At 39.2% G+C, this 16725-nt stretch overlaps 1 protein-coding gene across 1 annotated transcript in view; it reads right to left on the reverse strand.

The window, feature by feature from the left end:
- The window catches only part of TBC1D12 (TBC1 domain family member 12), a 64403-nt gene that overhangs the window by 31809 nt on the left and 15869 nt on the right, over positions 1 to 16725 (reverse strand). Inside the window, 1 exon segment of the mRNA XM_081953925.1 lies at positions 1908 to 1964. Within this exon segment, the coding sequence (XP_081810051.1) occupies positions 1908 to 1964 (57 nt within the window).

Raw genomic sequence — 16725 nt, forward strand, 5'->3', positions numbered from 1 at the left:
AAACCAAAATCAGATCTTCCTAAAAAACGAGGTACTTAATTTCAAAATTTGCACTTCAGAGAGAAAATGCTGGCATTAGCAAAGGGACATCGGTGGATATTAAACAGGAAGCCTCATAAAAAAATAATCAGAACAAAAGCAGACTGCGTGGATATGGCAACATACTTCTAAAAAGAGGAAGTGAAGGTAACTAAATGGAGTAACAAATCAATCAGCATGTCTCTTTTTTGGTAAACAACAGAATGTTTCAGATGCACTGAGGTCTTCAAATCGTGCAGCCACATCTTTCTTTGCAATGTGCATGCAAAATAACTTTATTCCTTTGAATCCAAAGCAATAAACAGTCCTAAGAAGAAGCATCATTTTAAAACATCTGATAAAAGAGAGATGCCCTCAAGTCAAATTCAGTTCTTGGAAGCTACACAGCATATGTACATAAAAGGTTTGTCATCTTCTGGTTTTTTTTTTAACTTTCCAATCTAATCTACCCTCTATGACTTCTACATAGTCTCCAATTCAAGTCAGGTCTCTTATAAAGATGTTTTTTTTAAAAACCAAAAACTCAAGTATTAGGGCTTCAACTAAATGCTTGTTACCAAGATTATTATTTTGGCTTCACGGAGAGTCACAAAATTAAAAAAGCCATTCAAATATATACAGGATTGGAATAGCAGCTCAACAGAGGCAAAGCAGAGAGTGAGGAAAGGAAAATATCATGGGAAACCTGGACTCTCTTCCATTTGGAAACATATGTTGAAATCGACCCAATTTATTTCTAATTCTGATATATATTAAATGGAACAGAATATATAATCTTTTTTTCTCAAACGCAATGAGGTGCCAGTAACTCTTACATGATGTGACTTTCTATTAAAACCACTGACAACAACAGAAAGGGGCAAAAGATATTAAACAGCACTTGAGAAGATCTAAATATTGAATTCACTGAGAATTCAAAACAAAAGTCTTCAATAGGCTAGACTGGTGTGTGGTTTAAGACGTTAGTAACATGTTAAGGTCACTAGTAAAAATTAAGACAGTAGGAAAAATTTGCTTCATTTGCTGCCTAATAAAATAGTCACACTGAAAGCTTTAACTGCCTCTGAAGAGGGCAGGATCAGGTTTCTAAATAAAAAGCTAAATCTAGTTATTCACCATCTCATTTCTCATCACATCCGCAACTGCCATGTGTGCACCACACATCAGGTTATTATTTGTCATTCATTCTTTGTAATTAAAAGATTTATTTTGCAATTAGTTACTATATGATTTTTTTAAACAAATAAATCACTTTCTTCTGAACCTTAAGGAGAGAACAATTATAGAGCTGAGCTGGAAGGAGTAAACAGTTTATATAGGAGTATTTTGTATGAGCCCAGATGATCAAAGAAGCAACTATTATTTTAGCATTTCCCTTCAAATTACAAGAATATAACCGAAATCTTTAACAAGTTCAAATCTAACATTCTTTTTTTTTCAGCAACTCATTTAAATTTGTTGCCAGAAGATTTCAGCACTCAATTGTATTTAAAGTAACAACTTTCATAAAACAATGAGATATTAAAGCTACTGAAAATGTCTATACATTTACACCAACAAAATAAGTTGGCCAAATGTATTATGCAACAGAATCAACTGAATATAAATGAAATTTATATATTAAAGCATATTTCAAGTGAACAGTAAAATTATGTAAACTTAAAAGAAACAAGGCAGTTAATATCAATATTTAATATTAAACAAAAGCAGTTAATTTAATTCCCCCTTTTTGTTAATGGCATTCAATGACTTGATGTGTTAGTACTGTTCACTCATACTACAATTATGTAATATATCTTGTATTTCAATGAATGCTACGAAGATCCTAAATGGTATAGAATGTGAAAGAAAAATATTAAATTTCATACCCCAGTGTTTAATAGACTGAGTGTAGATACTGATGCAACAGTGCCAGAACTTTCTTCCTAATGAGAAAAACAGAAGTAGATCCTTAGAGAAACATTTGACAATCATTAATATACAGCATTACGCATGCAAATTTTAGCTTTTCCTTTATAACCTAGGTAGTGGTAAATCAGATTAATGGCTCACATTTAGCTAGCTGAAGTTGCCTGCTTATATATATGTATATATATATATATATATATATATATATAGATAGATAGATAGATAGATAGATAGATAGATAGATAGATAGATATACATATAGATAGATAGATATAGATAGATAGATATACAGATAGATAGATATACAGATAGATAGATATACAGATAGATAGATAGATAGATAGATAGATAGATAGATAGATAGATAGATAGATAGATAGATATGGATGGATGAGAGAGAGAGAGAGAGAGAGAGAGAGAGAGAGAGAGAGAGAGAGAGATGAAGTTACACACACACACACACACACACAGGCCAGACACCAGTCTAAATTCTGAAGTAAAAAAAACAATTGAACTCTTAACACTAACAGTTATTATAAAAAGTTCAAGCTGTTTCAAGAGTTTATGCAAAGAGACATGTATGTCAAAGGAAGAGCCATACTATACTAGAATTCTAAGTTCTAGTTAGATACAGAATTTTATTTTTGAATGCTGAAGATTTACCAAACCCAACTATTATCTTTAACTCTTTCAGGGATTTGGCTTTTGCTATTGCACAGTTAAACCTTTCTTGTTTAATCATACTATACATTTAGGAGCCAGTAGGATTTATGGTTTTTTAAAATATATATATATATATATATATATATATATATATATATATATATATATATATATATATATATATATATATATATATATATATATATATATATATATATATATATATATGTCTTACAATTTTGAACATTTCAATTACTTCAAAATATAGGAAAACATTCAGAGGCAGTCTCAAAGATATCTGGCATTTGGTCATGCAGCTATCCCATTTTCATTCTCCAAAACTAAAAAGTCATTCCAGTCTAAAATAACAGCCACTCGCCATTGTTTAAAAGTCTCTTATCATTAATTACCTTTATTTCCCATATCATAGGCTCTACCAAAATGATTTTCTGTAAATCACGAATATTTAATCTATGTAGAGAGGTTCAACGGGGATACATAATTATGAAATGCCATTTCATGGTCTTTTTAAAAAAAAACTCTTATCAAATTTAAAAGTTCACTCTAAAATATTTACATTTGTTAAATCTATATTACGTTTTCTCTAAGATTTATAATTGAAATTTGAGAGTTGGGAAGAAAGAGGCCTTCTCAGCTAAAGTACCCTCATTTATAAAATATCGCCTCAAAGAAAGTGTCTGATACCACCAGTTATCTGTTTGTGCCATCTTACTTCTCCCAACCGTTTTATACATGCACACTTGCATTTTATGGAAAAATTCAAACTGTTCTCCTACTTCCTGTGTTACTGGTTGGTTTTATTATGTGTTGTTGGGACATTTCTTTTGGTTAATGAGTAGATAAAATGTACACTAAATATTTATTAAGTAATTATTAAATTGCTTTAGTGGTATGATTACTTTATGCAGAGTTCATCATGGAATAGGCGTAACAAACTGTTCAAACTGTCCAAACCTGTATATGATGCAGCAGGATATATTGATATGCTGACAATGGAAGTATGAGACACAATTTTTATTCATTTAAAACGTTTTTTCTAGCTCCCCATTTTCTAACCAACTCTAATTAAGGACTCTCCCCCTCTCCTGTACAGCCCCTTCCAATCAAAATGCTGGCATATTTCTAGACATCACAAGACATGCAGAAGTCAACAATTATTATTTTTTTACTTCTCAAAAACTGAGAAATAATCCCCAAAACCCTAGAAGGCTGGTTAAACTGAGATACCAGGAAACTTGATAGCAAATACCCACTTCTATGGATTATTTGCTCAAAGCTCTGAAAGCCCCTTATGTGGGACTAAGCATTTCTTCTGTACTGCATCAATATATTTGCAAATTAGGAAAAAAGCTTCGCTTATTTATAAGTAACATCACTACACAGAATCCCTTTTGGTATTAAAAATAACCTGACCAAAATGTACTTATTAATTCCAATTTAACTGAGGTATTTTAAAATCCAAAACTTGGGTATACAAAAGACAGCTTTTATTTTACATTGTTTTCCATGGACAGCCACAGTGACCTTAACATACTGGTTTTGAAAATGTCTTGGTTTCCGAAATGATTGTCCATGAACCTAGAAAGTTACTCCCAAAAACCTTGAGCCCCCAAATTATATTATACTGTCCCATATTAGAGCACTTCTCAGCTGTTCAAATGTTACTTTCCCAAAATTAAGGAGAAAACCCTGTTTAAAAGTCACCAAACTATATCAAACTGTATACAGTGAATTAAGAGAAATAAAATTGTGACAAAGGAGACAAGTAGACATATTTAAAAGGGAAGCAGAAAAGCTGATACCAGGGATTTTCAGTTTCATCCACTCAAGAAAAACTTAGAAGCTCTGGAAAATATACCATATTGATTGTAATTCTAGGACCCTTTAAAAAAATGTTTCTTTTCAATCATGCTTTGGTGCTCAGAGGTGACTGTATTTTAATGCAGTTAATACGTATGGAATGTTTGCTTCCTGTCTATAGGAGAAATTAAAAGAAAATATCTCTGTTCTGGTATACAAGACCTTCACTGCTAGATTAAAAAAAGAACATTCGTGAAGATTATAAGAAAACAATTCTGTTGTTTATGTTCTTGCTAATAGTAGGACAGAAGAGATGACAGATCAGAAATCTCAAGCCAAAACACTTCGTTTCTATCCAAAGACTTTTCCAAACAACTTTTGTAATAACAAGAGTTATCAGAAAGGGAGGGAGAGTTAGAAATACCTCTTCCCAGCAGGAATAATCTTACCTTCTACCCCACCCACTTTCACACACATGATACTTCCTGACTCATGCAAAAAGCTTGAGTCCGGGGATTTTTCTTTTCCTCCAGAGCAACTTCCATATTGACAAGCCTTGCCCAGTTTTTAACACAGAACAGGCAAGACGAGAAATATGGAACAAAGCTTCACTGTTAAAGAAGAAAGCCTCAAGTGTGCTGATGATCACAAAAACTATTTTTGCAACTGTTTGGATTCGGCCCATTATCCTGACACAACATGATCAAAAACTGCCCTATTAGCACTGCCGAATTGCTCGCTTCATTTCTAACTGATATACATACATCTGGTCTGCTTTCTACTCTACTGATAAGCACACTATTTAGAAATAATTTGTATTTTTAAAGAGACTTCTTGTTTTCTGATTATTTGTCCAAAACAGCACAAAAAAACTTCACCCTATTTGCAGACAACACTGAATATAATCCTGGCTGTATACAGTCCTTGACTTTCAACCATTCGGTCAGTGATTGTTTAAAATTATAATGGTGTTGAAAAAATGAACTTATGGTCTGTGCCTGAAGGCATGGCCATTGCAGCATCCCTGCAGTCAAGTAATCAACATTTAGGCACTTGGCATCCCACCTGCATTTATGACCATGGTGTGTGTGTGTGTGTGTGTGTGTGTGTGTGTGTGTGTGTGTGTACTTCAACTCCTCTCACCCACCTATCCCCCACACCCCACATCTCTGCCCTTTTGGCCACCTTGTACCCTGACTTGTGGGCCAGTCTCCAGAACTGCCTGGCCATGCCCCCAAAGAGCTTCAGTAAATGCCAACAAGCATTCTGTCTTCTCTCCCATGTCTCCATACCAACCTTTCTCTTTTACATTGAGCACCTTCCTTGTTGTCTTTGCTGTTTCCTTTACGGACAGACTTCTGTTCCAGCCAAAGCTGCACGGTCTTTGGAAAGGCTTGAAAACACAGGGTGCAGCTTTAGTCATTTTGGAAATGGGGAGGGAGCTTACTGGAGAAGCTGGGACTGAAAAAGACACAGCAAAGGCAGTGAAGAATGGCTGGGTGCAAAAGGCTAAAGGTTGGTGCAGAGAACTGGGAGAGAAGGTAGCTGGGTGCATGCATGCCTTGCTGAGAATCGAAGGGATGTTTGCTGCTTTGCTTGCTGGATCCAGCTTGCCGCTCTGCAAGGGAGAGTGCAGGGTGACCAAAAGAACAGAGGCGGGGAGGGAGATAGACAGGGATGGGGGAAGTTGGAGACTGTCCCTGGCCATTCTGAGGCTTGGGATGGGCAGGACCAAACCTGGATGGCTTGATTGGGATGGGTAGTACTTAACAACCTATGATTCTCAATTAATGACAGCATAAAAGAGAGCCAGGGTTGCCATCGCAAGTCAGCGCAGTCAGAGTGCAGAGTGCAGTTAGAGTGCACTGACTTACGATAGAAATTTCAGTCCCAGTTATGGTCATCAGTTGAGGCTACCTGTAGTCTATTGAACCTTTCTACTTCTCATTAAGCCTACACTGAAAGAAAAAAGTTGCTAAGAACAATTTCTCTGACTTTAAACATCAGAACTGTGTGAGCTTGGAATGAATGCAGTTCAAAAAATACCCACATGCTACGAGGTCACACATTAGAAGACACAGGATTTAAAGATAAACGTGAAACTAGCACAAAACAGATGTAGAAGACTAATATAAATAAAGTGTTGTTGTTTAACTGTTCTGTCCTGTGATTCTAATGAATATGCAGACCCAGGCTTGGCTGTCTGCCACGACTAATTACGGAGATAAAGCCACCCCTTGGCTAGGAGCCTAGAACGCTATCGTCAAGAAACCAAGATTAGACTTACGGAATGTTTTCTCAAAGGCTAGTAAAATGGACTGTTGTTTCCTGCAAAGATTCCCCTCCCGTCGCTTCACCTATAAACTCTTTGGGAGGGGCCATAACCGTAACCAGCTGTCCCTATTTCCTTCTATGACGTCTTCTCCTCAGCTGCTTCCTTCTCCTCTCAGCTCTACGCACACGCACATCAGGAACAACCTCCTTCTGTTCCTCCTCACTGCTCCCTGACTCAGATGCCACCTGGTGGCCAACAGGCTTCTCTAGTTCCTGCTCTGACTCCAAACACCCTCCAGAGTCTTCCTCATCCTCCAGAGCAGTCCCATAATGGTCATGACTGTCAGAGTCCACTAACAGCTCAGCCGGCTGCTGGTGGGCCACAACACTATCCCTCACCGCAGGGCCCTTCCCCCAGGTCTGACGCTCAGGGTGTGGCTTAGCTGGGAATTGTTCATGAAAGGCCTGCACCAAAGCAGGTGCGTGCACGGAGATCGAATCCTCCCAGGTAACATCCTCCGGCTCTCGGCCTTTCCATTCCACCAGATATTGGAACCGTCCTTTCAGCCATGGGGAATCCCGGATCCTGGCAACTTCGTACTCGGCTGGCGCCTCATCGGCACGGGGTACTGGCTGGGGATGATCAGGTTGGCGAAGAGGACAAGCCGGCCGTTCAGGAACAAGAAGAGATCGATGAAAGACCGGATGGACTCGTATCAAACATGGTAAAGTCAGGCGATGGGCGACCGGATTGATGACTGCTTCAACAGGAAACGCTATTCAGGATGCCAGGATCAGGTGATGGGGAGGCCTGCAAGTCACTGACTCTGAACATGGCTCTGAATTGATGCGTGCCCGACCCAAGGTCTCCTTTGGATTGGGCTTGGGGGCCTTTCCCAACAAATTGTTCTGGGTCTGGGTTGTAGGTCCCGTAACTGACGCCTCTCATCTCTTCTTGGGGCAAAAGGCTGCCATATGCCCGGGTTCCCCATAATAAAAACACAACCCTCCTAAGTGTCATCTGTCTTTCTCCGTTATTGACGAGCGGGATTTGGCTGCACCTAGTTCCATGGGCTCCTCCCATGGAGTTGGAGTCTCACACATGGCCGGAACCACCCTGTTCTCCTGGGACATGCGGCGAATTCCCTGCCTCTGCAACCGAGCATCAATCCGGAGATACAGGTGGACCAATGCATTGAAATTCGGTGGCCTATCCACATGCACCAGCTCATCCTGCAATTCTTCCAACAACTCATCCTCAAATGTATCCATGAGGGCTGCCTCATTCCAAGCCGAATCCTGGCTTAGTAGCCTAAATTCACTGATGTAGTCCTGCAAGGAACTCCGGCCCTGCTTCCGAGTCTTCAGACGTCGGGTAGCCATCTCCGTCTTAATGGGATCCTCATACATTAACTAGAGGTGGTCACAGAACCCCCTGAAGTCATCCAGCAAAGGGCTAGCCTGGACCAGCAGTGGTGTTGCCCAACAAGCTGCGGAGCTGAAGAGTAAGCTAATCATAAACCCCACTTTATCTCGGTCAGTGGGAAAATCATCTGCTCTCAAGCTGATAAATAGCTGGCATTGTACCAAGAAAGCTGGAAACATGGCTTGGTTGCCATCGAATTATCAGGCACTGCAACCGGGCATTTCCTACGAGGTGGGGGTGGAGCAGGGTGAGCTTGGAGCTGTGCCACCTGGGCAGCCAACATAGCCACCTGTTGCGAAAGTTGCGCATTCTCGGCACATAGCTGCTCCATGGTGATGATATTTACAGCTTTTGTTTTAAGGCAGGAAACTGTTCTGTCCCGTGATTCTAATGAATATGCAGACACAGGCTTGCCTGTCTGCCACGACTAATTACGGAGATAAAGCCACCCCTTGGCTAGGAGCCTAGAACGCTATCTTCAAGAAACCAAGATTAGACTTACGGAATGCTTTCTCAATGGCTAGTAAAATGGACTGTGGTTTCCTGCAAAGATTCCCCTCCCGTCGCTCCACCTATAAACTCTTTGGGAGGGGCCACAACCATATCCAGCTGTCCCTATTTCCTTCTATGACGTCTTCTCCTCAGCTGCTCCCTTCTCCTCTCAGCTTTACGCACACGCACATCAGAGACAACCTCCCTCTGTTCCTCCTCACTGCTCCCTGACTCAGATGCCACCTGGTGGCCAACAGGCCTCTCTAGTTCCTGCTTTGACTCCAAACACCCTCCAGAGTTTTCCTCATCCTCCAGAGCAGTCCCATAATGGTCATCGCTGTCAGGGTCCACCAACAGCTAGCCGGCCGCTGCTGTGCCACAACATTTAACTATGCAAAATCCAAGTCTAGACTTTGTGAAAAGTTACATTTTACAGTATTTTAACTACTGCATCAATGAGTCCAAAGGTAACATCCACATGGGGTGATCAAAGACTCTTAACAGGTTGGACCCAGGCTTACTGGGTGATCAAAGCGATCAAGAGTCAGTATGGCTGTCAGCTGCCATCTTTGCTTTCTTTGAAGCTCTCTAGCAACTGCCATAGCCAGGGGAGAGGGCACATTTGGGAGGGGAAGAGTGTTGGAAGTGTGAAAGGAAAGCTATGGGAAATTGGGGAGTATGGAGACTGACAGGAACCAGAGGAGCCAAACCGTTGTATCTTCCTACCCTCAAGGACACCCCGGCCCTGGGAAGAGAATTTACTGTGCCCTGAGGCTCCAGGTTCCCAAAACATTGGAACAAGACCTGATTGGACTATTCTCCCAGGGGGGCAGGGTTTTGGACATTGGGGATTGATGTCAATATATGATTTTCACGCCGTTTTTCTTCAGAGCTTGCCTCGCTCACGCTGCACTCAGCCTCTCTAGTAAAACTATCATTTCCCTAACACGAATGGACTCAAGGGTCATTCTTTCCTAGGAAAAAAGCTAGGGCCAGTCTGACAATGGCCTAACAACACTTAAAGAAAGGAAATCATTTTCAGATTTTTTAGGATCTACATCATTCATCCTTTCTCAGCCCAAAGCCAAAATTCCCTCCACAAATTGGTTTTGATCAGGCAGATCAGGCTTTCTTTACTCTGTATTTTGGGTTTGTGAATGTATTATGCCCTTCCCTATTTGCTTAACAACCTGAAAGTCTCCCTGAACTCAGAGTTGTTCAATGATTAGGTGGCTGTTATTGCTAAGGAGGCTTTTGCGCAGCTTCATCTGATGTACCAATTGCATCCTTTCCTAGATGAGGGGCGTTCATGTTCTGATCACCTCATGGCTTGACTTTTGCAAGGTGCTCCACATGGGACTGTCCTTGAAGACCACCCAGAAACTTCAACTGGTTCAGAATGCCTCAGTATGCGCATATAACACCTCAGTGTTTAAAACCTGCACTGGTTGCCGGTTTGCATCTGGGTGTGATTCAAGGTGCTAATTGTTACTTATAAAGCCCTACAAAGCACAGAGTCTGGTTGTTTGAGGGAGCATCTGTTTCCTATATCATTTAAAGGTACATGGCAGGTTCCTTCCATTAAACAATGTTATCTACTGGAACCATGGAAGCATACCTGCCCTATGGAATGAGTTTTTCTCCAAGATCTGAATGGCTCCTATGCTACTGGCATTTTGCAGGGCCCTGAAAATGTAGTTCTTCACCTAGGCCTTTGGTGAGGATGATTCCTTTTAATCTCAGTTGCTTCCTTTGCTTCCATCTTCGGTGTCCCACTTTTGCTCTTCCTTATTTTTGTCTTGTTTTTCACATTTTAGATCATTTGTAAACTGTCCAATCAGTGGGAATCAGGCAGCGTACAAATTAAATGATAAACAAACGTGTTTTCCAATGTAGACCTGTTATTCGTGCACAAATCAAACCAAAAGATTCCTGGCTGACAAATCCTTCAGTCTCCTGGGAGATCAATAATGCAATGAAAAGAATAAAAGACAAAACGGCCATGGGAAGCAGTGACCTGGGACTTGTCAGAAATGGGTGTTTGTTTGTGCAACGGACTGCTCTTCCAGAGCAAACCCAGAGTGTTGGCATGGGAAAGCAAACTACTTCAAAATGCAAACAACTTAAAGATGGCTTTAGGCTGCCTCGGCAGCAAGCTGGGTATAAACATGAAGTCAACAATATCATGACAGGTCCCTCAAAATACAGTCAAGTAAAGCAACGTCATGCTGCAGCAAGCCCATTGTTCCAATAGCTTAAGGAAGCAGGACAGCATAGAATCAGCAGAAATTATTTTCCTTCCCTGCTCTAGTGAACATTGGTGATCTACCTCCTCCCCCCCCCCCCCCAAAAAAAAAAATCAGTTTGCTAAATATTTTAACAAGTTCATAATAAATAGCAAACTAATTTCGGTTCCTGGAACAATGCATAAAACCCATCTAAGTTGATTTCATGATAAACCACAGTCCCTCAGCTTTTATCTTTGCATTATCAGATTGTGCATATTTACTAAATAACTACAGGTTTGTTTAATCACCAAAACCAGAATTAGACTATAATTTTATGAGTCCAAAAGCGACAAGAAGAACCTCAATCCATTTAAGTCGAAAACACTCTTCATTCTTTATTTTATTTTTAGTACAGAGGTGTACAAAACAAGTTTTATGTTTCACTATACAATAAACCAATCAGGATTGTACAATACAACTGTGTGTGTAGTTTTTTCCCATCCTTTTTAGTGGAAATCTTTTGTCTCCTTGTAAGCCTTTTGCTTACAATTAAGCTGCTCTAGATCTACACTGAGTGGAGTTTTTATCTTATACCAGGGTGGATAATTTGAGATTTCAGAGGTTGCAAGACAGCCCTACAATCTATTTTCATCACTAAAATCTCTGTAAATCTTGAAAATCAGTTCCAAATTATATCACTAAAATTTAGTGATGAAATGATTAAATTTCAGGTGTGCAAGTTTAAGAAATTGAAGTGGCCCCCCAAGACTTTGATTGGCATCACTATCCTTTGGGGCAGGGGGAAGCGCACAAAAAAATGCACATCTGAAAACTGCCTCTGAATTTCAGCAGTGTGATCCTATAGTTCTGGAAGTACAAATGGGTACAGCTTGGAAGAAAGAGGGAGTGACTACGATGCCTACTAGCAAGGTAGGGCAGGTTGAAGAGAGGAGGAGCTGTCAATGATCAACAGGTTAGCTTTTTTTCTAACTGGAGGGAGCTCTTGGAGACACATGCTGGAATGGGAAACAGGGATGGATATATATATTCCCATGCTGCATCCCTGTTTCCCATTCCAGCATGTGTCTCCAAGAGCTCCCTCCAGTTAGAAAAAAAGCTAACCTGTTGATCATTGACAGCTCCTCCTCTCTTCAACCTGCCCTACCTTGCTATATATATATAGCAAGCCACTTTATGGTTTCTTCTTTTTATACTTTTTTTCCTTTCAGTTCTCTTTCCTTTTTTTCTTTTTATCATTCTATTTTACTTTGTATTAGTTCTTCTAACTGCTGTTATGAATTTCAAGAAGTGTTTGTGTGTATCTTGGTGCTAGCTATATATTAGCAATAACGGTAGCACTTAAGACTTATATACCGCTCCATACTGCTTCACAGCCCTCTCTGAGATGTTTACAAAATCAGCATATTGCCCCAATAATCTGGGTTCTCCTTTTACCAACCTCAGAATTCTGAGTCAACCTTGAATTGGTCAGGATCGAACTCCTGCCAGTGGGCTGAGTTAGCCTGCATTCTGCATTCTAATCACTGCATCACCATGGCTCCTAACCTTCATTCATCCTGCATACCTCCATTAAAATTCTCATATATTCAAACCATCTACTCTAGACACGCCTGTTCTATTACCTCTACTTCCCCCTTTATATTATTGCTCCTTACAATCCTTACCAACCCCTCCTCCTAGTACGATTTTCAGAAAAATTCTCATTAATATAAATGGGATCTTTTTTCCTAAATCCAATTGCAGGAATGTCAGAAATTTGGGGGCAGGAAAGAGGCATAAGTATAGAAGGATGAGAATTACACTTTTCCTATCCAATTTTGATTTACTTTTATCAAAATGCCCCATTGCAGCATTCTGAATTAAGAAAAAACCCCCGATACTAATATATTCTTCAAATTAACTGCTTGTGTGGGATGAAAGGGAAAAAATCTGACAATCATAGTTTTCCCACATGTTCAGGAAACATGTCTTTCAGTCTACTTTGTTCTACAGAATTTCTGCAGCATTCAAATAAATAGCTTTGTTTGATATCTGTGTATGGAAAGTAGAATTATGTGCCTTTATCTAGTTCAGCGCACAAATGTTAATGGCTCTAGTTGTATTAATATATTTTACTACTAATATTTTTATATACCCATCTCAAAATAGCAAGTTGAATGTAAAATATTTTTTCTCTGTTTGAACTGATTAACCTTAAAGATAGAATGCTCGCCTTGAAAAGTATTGCTTGAAAACCAATGTAAAAAGTTTAAAGCAAGGTTGCCAATTATACAACAGTAAGTAGAAAAACATAGCAAATGTATGTTACAGCCATAGTTTTCAACAGCCAGTAAAGCAGTACTACAAAAGTAGAAGACAACCAAGGAGCACATGAGACAAATTTCTTGGAAACATATGATCCATTGTTGCATTTCTGTACTGCTTAGGTCAACCATCTGCCGTGCATGGAGGAAGAGACTACACTGCTTGTCACCTGTGACTCAAGAAAGGACCTGTCCTGGAAGAATCAAGCAACCAGCTACTGGCTGAATCTCTTTGGGATTGTTGCATTTAAGGCTGGTTAGCATGGATAGCAATGGGAGTTATCCCTTTGGTAAATGCCACTTTGGAATAACATAAAAATGAGGGCTGTAATCTTACTCTTGTGGTGTGGGTGTTTGTGTAAAAATATAAAAAGCCTGAAGCTGTCCGTGGGAAATAACCAAGATCAGCTGAAACATGGTTGATTAAGTCCAACCAGCTCAACTGGTGCTAAGAGAAGGAACTCACTGGGAGTGATAAAAGCTTGGTTGATATTGTAGGGAATATACTCAATCTTTGGGGTGAGTTACAATGTACTGGATTTTACTGATAGCCCCAATATGATTCTGATTTGAAAGATTCACCATTTTTTAAAAGTATCCTCTTTCAATAATTGGTGTCCCCTATTAAATAGCTATTGGTACTATTCCTTCAGCATTTCATTGGGGGTGGGGAGTATATGTATTGTGTATCTATTTAATCCAGAGCAGCAATTACAGTAGTAATGAGGAGCAGCATTCTTGGTGTTGAACAAGTTAGCAATCTGTTACAGGGGAAAAGAGATTAAAAATGGAAGTGCTATTTCCTCCTTTTATCTTCTAGGCTTTGAGCCCAGTAAAAACTTGATCTTTTGTAGTAGCAGATGAGCTCAACATAAATCAAAGATGAGGAAGCTAATTGGCTTTGTATAACAGAGGAATGACTGATGGAAACAGATGGACCAGTATGGATTCAGCTTATTCCAACTGATGGTAAAGCATGGGAAATGGTATTGCTAACATCTACAAGAACAGCTGAAAGCCAATGGGTTTATACTGAGTGTGTGTGTGTGGGGGGGTTTCTGGATCCCCTTGCAAACGGTACGGTGCAACGGGGCCCGGTGTCCACATGAACGCGTGCAGCGCGCGCATGCATCCTTACCTCCTGCAACGCTCCGCGATGCCTCCGCAACCCTCCAGCTGCTCACCGGAACATTGTGCAAGTGTCGTGTGCGCCCTGCACGTGCACAGAAGCGCCGAAGAGCTCTAATACAGGTAAGGAGGACGGGTGGGTGGGCAGGCCCTCCGGAGCACCGTACCAGAACAGTATCCAGTGCTCCCGGCAGGCACCGGTACGCTCATACCGGGGCGTACCGTCTGCAACCCACCACTGGTTTGTACCTTAGTTTTGGAAGTAGGGATAGGTTGAGGATTCTGCTGCTCTGTGCACTGCTTAATGAAATCGGTGACTAAGCTGGTGTTGAAATCCCTCAGGTTCATAGTGTTAAATAACTTCATGATCTATTTTGTGGTTTGTTTTTTCTGATAACAGAAATTTCTGGCAGCCATAACAATATTGTGCCTATCTGAATCAGTTACAGGCACATAGCCAATTTGGTTCTTAATCTGAAATTTTAAATGGAGAAGTAGTCAGTTCTTTGAAATGTACTCAGCTAGGTTGAAGGGCTTAATCTTTTGCTGGCCTTTTTATAAGCTCCTAAAACCTAGCCTTCTCAAATGGATTTTTAATTGTTTTTCGTAATTTCACCTTTAATTGTAGTTTTATGTTTTTACTGAAAAATGCTGAAGAGCTTGGCAACAAATGTAGTTTAGTAAATAATACTAAAATAATCTGTTTCTGTCTTGTGATTAAGTATTTTTATTCGTATTGTTATTAAAATTTGATTATTCCTGTTCATAAAACTGGGTGAAACTCAGAAATGCAGAAATGGTCTTCTTATCCTAACAAGATTCTTTCTTCTCTGTAGTCCAAATGCATTTTTTAGCAGATTTTTTCCCCCTTCTACAACACATTACAGTCATTATATCAACATTGCTATATCATCATATCTGTACATGTATATAACATTTCGCTTCTATATTTACATCTACATCTTTATACACAGTTCTATATATATTTATATATATATTGTTTTTCGGCTTCATTAATTTTCTTGTTTTGCAGCCATTTGTACCAATTGTTCCAAATTTCATAATATTCTGATTCTTCTTTATCTTTTAATTTCAGTGTTAATTTATCCATCTCTGCACAATCCAAAGTTTTTTTTATCACTAATTCGTCTCAGGGGGCATTATTTTGTTTCCAGCATTGGGCAAATGCTATTCTAGCTGTAGTTAGCAGATGTGTTAATATGTATTTAATTTTCTTTGTATATTTCCCTTTGATTATTCCCAGCAGAAAGATTTCGGGTTTGTATTTTATGTTCTCTTGTAATTTCTTGCACCCATTTCCAGATTTTTGTCCAATATTTTTGTGTTTCCGGGCAGGTCCACCATATGTGATAAAAAGTCCCTTGTACTTTTTACACTTCCAGCAGGTCGGCTTCATGTTTGGATACATTTTAGCCAATCTAAAATGGTGGTGGTAAATGCCAATGATAAAACATTTTGTACGTATTTTCTTTAAGTGCTGCTGATCGTGTTAGTTTATAATTTGTGTTCCAAATTCTTTCCCAATCCACTAGATCTATGTTGTAACCAAAGTTTTTGGCCCACTCTATCATGCAACCTTTAACTTTTTCTTCTTCTAATGTTACTTCTAATAAATATTTGTAAATTTTCGTTATGAGTTTATTTTTTGGGCCAATTAAAATTTTATCTATTTGTTGTAATTCTGTGTATATTCTATATTCTTTTACATCTTTTTTGTATCTTGATTGTAGTTGGAGATATGGCCACCAATCTATATTTATATTTTGCTCCTTTAATTCTTGATTTGTTTTCAAATTCCCTTGGCTGCCTAAAATTTCACTATATCTAACCATTTTCGATAGATCTAGCGTATTGGGATGTGTCATGGCTTCCATAGTGGAAAGCCATGTCGGTATTTTCATGTAATGTTTTTCTTTAATTTTATTCCAGACCTGTATCAGTGCTATCATCTCTAATATAGTGTCTGTGAAAGTATTTTTGTTTCTTTTTACCCTCTTCCCATAGGAAAAAATGCCAAATGCATTCTTAAATCTGTTCTAGAGTTAGCAGACCTCCTAAAATAAGCAAAGCAGACAAGACGCAATGGGGATTTCCCACCTCCAAATTTGAAGGTTGAAATTTATACTGTTACTGGAAACATTCCATATGACTTTAAGCTACTGGATCTTTAGAATTCTAACTACCCTATTTATGTCTGTGCATAAGCCTTCAGTTTAATTGTTTACTACATAGGGGACATTAGGGGTTCAGGTATAATGCCCTGAAATAATGGACTTGTCCATTATTGTGGGGAAACAATCTGGAAAGTGGTTTCTGCTTCCCCTAAAAAAATAGGTTTCTTCTGTACATGGATCAGGCTTGAGTCCCAGGTGAGAGAAGAAAGGTTGATATGCTGGGACAG

The sequence above is a fragment of the Natrix helvetica genome, assembly GCF_964273705.1.
Source record: "Natrix helvetica genome assembly, chromosome: 5".
Classification (NCBI taxonomy): domain Eukaryota; kingdom Metazoa; phylum Chordata; class Lepidosauria; order Squamata; family Natricidae; genus Natrix; species Natrix helvetica.